We start from the raw sequence: 8517 nt of genomic DNA on the forward strand, positions 1-8517 counted from the left end.
CTGTCAGGTCAGCCAGGAACGGAGCAGAGCCCGTCGTCAGACCAGGCTCGATCTGGGCCAGGAGTCGTCAGTTCCGGAGCTGCCCTCTCAGTCCGGAATTCGCGGTAAGGGTCTCGCTCCAGAGGCGCACCAAAGTGGGTTTGACTATGGGGGAGTGGGGTCCACGCCCGCAGCCCGAACCCGCCGCCGTAAGAGGCCACCCGGTACCCTCCCCTTCTGTGTCAGGTTTTGCGGTCGGAGTCGCACCTTTTGGGGGGGGGGGGGTACTGTCACGCCCTGGCCTAGTTATCTTTGTTTTCTTTATTATTTTAGATAGGCAAGGGTGTGACATGGGGGATATATGTGTTTTGTATTGTCTAGGGTTTTTTGTATGTTTATGGGGCAGTGTTAGTCTAGGTGTATGTATGTCTTAGGTTGCCTAGATTGGTTCTCAATTAGAGACAGCTGTCTATCGTGGTCTCTGATTGGGAGCCATATTTAGGCAGCCATAGTCATTAGTTAGTTTGTGGGTGATTGTCTATGTCTATGTGTAAGTTGCCGTGTCTGCACTTATTGTTTGTATAGCTTCTCGTTCGTCTGTTTGTTGTTTTGATTAGTTTGTATAGTGTTCGTTTCGTTTTCGTCTTCATTAAAGAGAGAATGTAATGTTTTATCACGCTGCGCCTTGGTCCTCCTCACTTAAATGTTACGACACTATGAGTGTCATCTTGAGAGATAATCAAAGGTTAGTGATTCATTTTATCTCTATTTCTGCTTTTTGTGAAAGCTATCTTTCGCTGGAAAAAATGGCTGTGCTTATTGTGGTTCGCTGAAAAGCATATTTGAAATCGGACACGTTGGTGGCATTACACAACAGATTACTTTAAATGATAATAAGACACATGTATGTTTGAAGAATTTTAATTATGAGATTTTGTTGTTTGAATTTGGCGCCCTGCACTTTCACTGGCTGCTGTCATATCGATTCCGGTAGCGGGATGCAGCCATAAGAAGTTTTAATAGTTCATTCTAAGATTTGTATTTAATCATGTATATTTTTGCTGTTTGTTTTGTTGTTTATAGAGCCAAAAAGATTGGAGAAGTGGTTTCCATCTCCTATTTTGGATATATAATTCTTGTGTTGTTGTTTGTTTAGTGTTTTCTCAATTTTCCCAGAAGTGGTTGGTTAGAGTCTATGGATTCTTCAATTACATTGAGCTGATTTCTGACGTACTGTTCCTTCTTTTTCCGTTGTGTATTTCTGTATTGTTTTAGTGATTCACCATAGTGAAGGCATAGACTAAGGTTTTCCGGGTCTCTATGTTTTTGGTTGGACAGGTTTCTCAATTCATTTCTTAGACTTTTGCATTCTTCATTAAACCATTTGTCATTGTTGTTCATTTTCTTCGGTTTTCTATTTGCGATTTTTTAGATTTGATAGGGAAGCTGATAGGTCAAATATACTGTTAAGATTTTCTACTGCCAAGTTTACACCTTCACTATTACAGTGGAACGTTTTGTCCAGGAAGTTATCTGAAAGGGGTTGAATTTGTTGTTGCCTAATTGTTTTTTGGTAGGTTTCCAAACTACAATCGCTCCATCTATAGCATTTCTTAAAGACTACCAGAACACAGTAGATTCTCCAATTACCTGGAATGAACCACAGGACAAAATAAAAACCCTCCAACCCAAAAAGGCCTGTAGTGTTGATGGTATCCTCAATGAAATGATCAAATATACAGACAACAAATTCCAATTGGCTATACTTGAACTCTTTAACATCATCCTTAGCTCTGGCATCTTCCCCAATAGTTGGAACAAAGGACTGATCACCCCAAACCACAAAAGTGGAGACAAATTTGACCCCAATAACTACCGTGGGATATGCGTCAACAGCAACCTTGGGAAGATCCTCTGCATTATCATTAACAGCAGACTCGTACATTTCCTCAGTGAAAACAATGTACTGAGCAAATGTCAAATTGGCTTTTTACCAAATTATCATACGACAGACCACGTATTCACCCTGCACATCCTAATTGAAAAACAAACAAACCAAAACAAAGGCAAAGTCTTCGTTGATTTCAAAAAAAGCCTTCAACTCAATTTGGCATGAGAGTCTGCCATACAAATTGATGGAAAGTGGTGTTGGGGGAAAAGCATACGGCATTACAAAATCCATGTACACAAACAACAAGTGTGTGGTTAAAATAGGTAAAAAACACACACATTTCTTCCCACAGGGCGAGACAGGGATGCAGCTTAAGCCCCACCCTCTCCAATATATATATAAACAAATTGGCGAGGGCACTAGAAAAGTCTGCAGCACCCGGCCTCACCCTACTAGAATCTGAAGTCAAATGTCTACTGTTTGCTAATGCAGTGCTTCAGTCACCAACCAAGAAGAGCCTACAACAGCAACTAGATCTTCTGCACAGGTTCTGCCAAACCTGGGCCCTGACAGTAAATCTCAGTAGGACCAAAATAATGGTGTTCCAAAAAAGGTCCAGTCGCCAGGACCACAAATACAAACTCCATCTAGACACCGTTGCCCTAGAGTACACAAAAAACTATACATACCTTGGCCTAAACATCAGAGCCACAGGTATCTTCCACAAATCTGTGAACGATCTGAGATACAAGGCAAGAAGGGCATTCTATGCCATCAAAAGGAACATATAATTCGACATACCAATTAGGATCTGAATAAAAAAACTTGAATCAGTTATAGAACCCATTGCACTTCATGGTTGTGAGGTCTGGGGTCTGCTCACCAACCAAGAATTCACAAAATGGGACCAACACCAAATTGAGACTCCACATGCAGAATTCTGCAAAAATATCCTCCATGTACAACGTAGGACACCAAATAATGCATGCAGAGCAGAATTAGGCCGATACCCGCTAATGATCAAAATCCAGAAAAGAGCCGTTAAATTCTACAACCACCTAAAAGGAAGCGATTCCCAAACCTTCCATAACAAAGCAATCACCTACAGAGAGATGAACCCTAAGCAAGCTGGTCCTGGGTCTTTGCTCCCAAACACACCCCACAGAGCCCCAGGACAGCAACTCAATTAGACCCAACCGAATCATGAGAAAACAAAAAGATAATTACTTGACACATTGGAAAGAATTAACAAAAAAACGAATTAAACTAGAATGCTATTTGGTCCTAAACAGAGAGTACACAGTGGCAGAATACCTGACCACTGTGACTGACTCAAACTTAAGGAAAGCTTTGACTATGTACAGACTCAGTGAGCCTTGCTATTGAGAAAGACTGTCGTAGGCAGACCTGGCTCTCAAGAGAAGACAGGCTATGTGCACACTGCCCACAAAATGAGGTGGAAACTTTCCCTCAGATTACACAGATCCACAAAGAATTCGAAAACAATCCCAATTTTGATAAACTTCCATATCTACTGGGTGAAATACCACAGTGTGCCATCACAGCAGTAAGATTTGTGACCTGTTACCACAAGAAAAGGTCAACCAGTGAAGAACAAACACCATTGTAAATACAACACAATTTCATGCTTATTTATTTCCCTTTTGTACTTTAACCATTTGTACATCGTTACAACACTGTATATATACATTGCTTTGGCAATGTGTAACATACGTTTCCCATGCCAATAAAGCATCTTGAATTGAATGAGAGAGGAGGGAAGAGAGAGAGAAGAGAGAGAGAGAGAGAGAGAGAGAGAGAGAGAGAGAGAGAGAGAGAGAGAGAGAGAGAGAGAGAGAGAGAGAGAAAGAGACAGAGAGAGAGAGATATTCAAGTCTGACAGCCTAGCATCTGCTCTTCATGGTTTATTCTCTTCAGCTCAAACAACATCAGTATCAAGGAGACAGCCCTACAACTAGCCACTTCCGTAACATTCCCAAATGACTTTCTCCTAACAACATAACATCATTTTACATGACATATAACATAACATTATTTATCATACCTCTAAAATGTGCCTACAAAACACCCCCTAAAAATTCCATTCTGTTTCAAGAGACAGACAGTGTTAAATAGCACAGCATATTTATCCTGTGAATCAATCTGTCATATGTGTGTCTATCGCCAATCTCTCTGCTGGTTTAGCTCCTCAACCAAGCTCCCTCCTTCTATTTTACCTCCCTCCTCTCCCTTCCTCCCTCTCTCACTCTCTCTTTATCCTTCCTCTCTCTCTCTCTCTCTCTCTCTCTCTCTCTCCTCTCTCTCTCTCTCTCTCTCTTCTTCTCTCTCTCTCTCTCTCTCTCTCTCTCTCTCTCATCTCTCTCTCTCTCTCTCTCTCTCTCTCTCTCTCTCTCTCTCTTCTTCTCTCTCTCTCTCTCTCTTCTCCTCTCTCATCTCCTCTCTCTCTCCTCTCTTCTCTCATCTCCTTCCGTCTCATCTCCCTCACTCTCACTCTCCCTCTATCCCAAATCTCTCTGCTGGTTTAGCTTGAGTGCTCTTCAACCAAGCCTCCATCTTCACAGTCTGGACACACACACACACAAGCTCTCATTCCCCCAACACCCCCCTCTCCACACACACATCCTCTGTCCTCGCTCCCCCAACTGCTTTCTACAAATTTGTTTTGACAGCTGGTGTGTTCATACTCTCAGAACAAACCACACAGGAGAGGTTTTCTCTGTGAAATAACTCAGGGGAGGCTGCATGTATACTGTATGTAGTAACATCCTGAGCTGTACTGAGCTCTGTGTTACAGGGTCCGTCGGGGAGAGGAGGGGAAGGCTGTGGGGCCTGGAGACTGTCTCAATGTACTGTGCGTAGAAGCAGCCTGATCTGTACTAGCTTTACTGGGTTGTCACAGGTTCTGTCGGGAAGAAGGGAGGAGGGTTGTGGGGCTGAGGAGCTTCGAGACTCTACGGTTCAATGTAATCTTCTCTTCACACATCATCTATCCTTCCTGTCACAGAGAGACGGCTGTCACTCACTGGCTGTCAGATCACATTATAGAATCAACACAGGATCGCTTTATGTTTTCTATTTGTTCTTACGTTCTCTATTTCTTCCTCTCTTTGTCTCACTTTCTCTTTTACTTCCTCTCTACCACGGCAGAACAACAACAGTGCCGATTATGACTTAAATTATTTTTGGTCAAGACTCATACGTATAATGCTTCTCAGTATCCTTCTGTCTGTCAGTCTCATACAGCACACTGTAACTGGCATCTACCGCTGGGACCAGTTATGTATGTATGACTACTGTGTGAATAATCATGAATATGTCAGAGCAAGCCAAAAATCTAACCTTTAAAATGATATCTGTGGATTATGGAGACACCATGTACCCTGAAAAACATTAGAATCCCAAAAGATTGGCTGTATCTGAAATCCTGTTTTCCTAAATAGAAAAACTGAAAGGCAAATCGAGGAATACCTGAAGCTGACAATAATTAATCTAACTGGCACACTAACATTGCAAAATTGAATTACAGAAATGGGGAGATCTGTATGTGTGTGTTGCTGGGTCTGTAAATGGTCCATATTCACACTTGTCACTTTAAACTTGTCAGATTACTGCCTAACTGCCACTGTTTAGCACAGCTGAATCAATGGTGCTAGGCTGCTAATGAAAATAAAGTGTTTCATCAATATTTAATCTCAAAATGTGTTACCTCGTCAATCTCTAACATATGAATAGAGGTATAAATACGGACACTACAAAAACCCACAAGAGGAGAAGCCTAAACATACTGTAAATACACCAAACAAATAGACATAGACACACGCACACAAGCACTCAGCTACATACACACACATACGGAACCTACTAAACTCTAGGTCGTTTTCTGGGTCATCCTCTGCCATCCTCTCCATACATTTCTCGTGTTCTCTCTTGATGACACAGTCAGAGTGGTGGAGACTAGACACCTGCAACACAGAAACATGATCTCATTAGAATATATCAAAACAGTGGGATTTAACCATTCTAGTTATATGTCATCTTAGCTGACATATTAGTTCTTAATCACATATGGTGACATACAGAACTTTTTACATGGGTTAGAGGTCAGACTACAACAGATAGACCACCATGTTTAGACATACAGGCCCCAGACTACAACAGATCATTATAGACCACCATGTTTAGACATACAGGCCCCAGACTACAACAGATCATTATAGACCACCATGTTTAGACATTAACAGGCCCCCAGGAACCATACAACAGATCATTATAGACCACCATGTTTAGACATACAGGCCCCAGACACAAACAGATCATTATTAGACCACCATGTTTAGACATACAGGCCCCAGACCACAACAGATCATTATAGACCACCATGTTTAGACATACAGGCCCCAGACCACAACAGATCATTAGGAGGATCTTCATTTGAGACAGTTTCCTACAGCAGGAAAATAATCTTGCAGCAAAAGAAAATGTGAATTATTATGTGGATTATAATTAATGGACAGTTGATTTGGGGATGATACATTTTTCTTAAGGGAAAATCAAGTCTGGAAGTGGAAATTAAAAACTTCACAAGCCTTTTCAAACCTCACACTAAAAGTTTTACATTTCCTGCATTGCAGGACAGTTCTCCTGCAACAGGGTGATCAAATGAAGATCCTATATCTGTACAAGCATTGACCACAGACCATTAGGAATACACAGAGGGACACTGAACAGAAAACCACTTACACAGTTTAATTAGCTGTGTACATCCACCTGTTTGTGTTGCTTACACACCAGTGAGCAGTCACAAGAYGTGCTATGCAGAATTAGCTCAGTCCTGCTTAATGTGCTATGTTCATTACTCATGAATGTCGAAGATAAAGGCAAGAGTTAAGCCATCCAGGACACAGAGGGCATTTGCCACCAGAAACCAGAACACACACTGAACACCCCCAACATGACAACATGACAACACATAAAGATGAACCATAGATGAAGAGAACAGACACTGTATCATCACTGTATTAAGACAATACAGAGGCAAGCTCATAGCAACAGCCAGGAGCCTGGAGCCACGTACAGAGACATGGAGGTCAGGCCCTGAGAGACCCTCTCTGCCACCCCACGCAGCCTGCTGGCGGATACACAAAGCTGGGCTGCCTGCGGAGGGCAAGGGGGGTTGGAAAGGAGAGAGGGGACACTGTCCAGCCTTTGTGCTGGTGTCAGCCATCAGTCCACACACGCACGCATGCACACGCACACACACTAGCCCTGGGAGACGTCGGTCCAGCCTCATCATCCTGGCTTTATGAACCTCAGCAGCTCCATGGGGGAAAAGGTTATTATATTATATTCATCACCACCATAGGAGGTGTGGGTTCTTATACTCACCAGAGTTACTGACGTCAGCAACACAACGTGGGCGCATACACAGACTGGCTGGAACCACAGTTCTTGGCTAGAACCAGTATAGACATGACTAAGTAACAAACATAGAAAAAAACAACTGTCTACAACTACTGATACTGTAAATAACGACAGTTTTGTGTCGAAAATGAAAGAAAAACACATGACTTGATAAAAACTATTCACATCGGGGATCACGTGACCCCTGAACGAGATGACCGCATGAACTAGGAGCTCCGCACAAGTAGTTTCCAATTCCTAATCTTACCTCCACTTCAAGTTTAAACTCATTTAGCTTTAGTCAAAAAGTCATGGCGGCTACAAAAGGCGACACTACAGGTGACATTTTTACCCGGACTCGAGCACTAGCGACGGAAAAAGCCTCCAAGAAGCAGCTAGCTTCAGAAAAAGCTAGCGCCATTAGCCAGGAGCAAGAGGACCCGTTCCCCCCCGAGGCCCAACGAAGGCCAACCTCGCACTCTGTCGAAGACATCTTTTCTGAGCTGAGATCCCAACGTACAGAACTCAACAGTAAACTAGATGCCATTAACGCTCAGCTCAGTGCGATAGGGGGCAAGGTGACAATCCTGGAAAATGCTTTGCCTGACATAAACAACAAGATAACCATAAACGCGGGGCGCCTGGACGAGGCAGAGGGGCGAATCCTATCCACGGAAAACTTATTGACAGACGCCATGGAAACAATAGCATATGCTAAAAAAAAAATAGAGCAGCTGGAAGAGAAAACAGAGGACCTGGAAAACAGGGGGCGAAGGAATAATTGTGTTCTATTAAATCTGGGCGAAAAAGAAGAGGGAAACATGCCACTGATCCGCTACCTGCAAGACAAACTTCCCGAGTGGCTCCACCTGTCCACCGACAGACCCATAGAACTCGAGAGAGCTCACCGAGCACTGAGGCACCCACCAGCAGCCAGACAACCACCGCGCCCAATCACCATACGTTTCTTGAGATTCACCGACAAGGAACGAGTCCTACAGGCGGCGAAAACCAACACCATTACAGTGGGAAACGCCAAACTCACCTTACTCCAGGACCTGTCAGCTGGAATACGCCGAAAGCGCCGAGAGTTTGACGAGGTGAAGAAATGCTCCATTGACCGAGGCATCTTTAGGGGATTCAAATACCCAAACGAGCTCAGGATTCTTCACCAAGGAGCCCTGCGACACTTCAAAACTCCCGAAGAGGCAAAACGTTTTTTGAAA

At 43.2% G+C, this 8517-nt stretch overlaps 1 protein-coding gene across 1 annotated transcript in view; it reads right to left on the reverse strand.

The window, feature by feature from the left end:
* LOC111975512 (pituitary adenylate cyclase-activating polypeptide type I receptor-like) overlaps positions 1–7313 on the reverse strand; it is a 42964-nt gene extending 35651 nt beyond the window's left edge. The window contains 3 exon segments of the mRNA XM_024003818.1: positions 5754–5853; positions 6966–7045; positions 7277–7313. Coding sequence (XP_023859586.1) covers positions 5754–5853; positions 6966–7045; positions 7277–7313 — 217 coding nt within the window.
* Positions 7314–8517: the final 1204 nt, after the last annotated feature.

This window comes from Salvelinus sp. IW2-2015, linkage group LG16 (genome assembly GCF_002910315.2).
Source record: "Salvelinus sp. IW2-2015 linkage group LG16, ASM291031v2, whole genome shotgun sequence".
NCBI classification, from domain to species: domain Eukaryota; kingdom Metazoa; phylum Chordata; class Actinopteri; order Salmoniformes; family Salmonidae; genus Salvelinus; species Salvelinus sp. IW2-2015.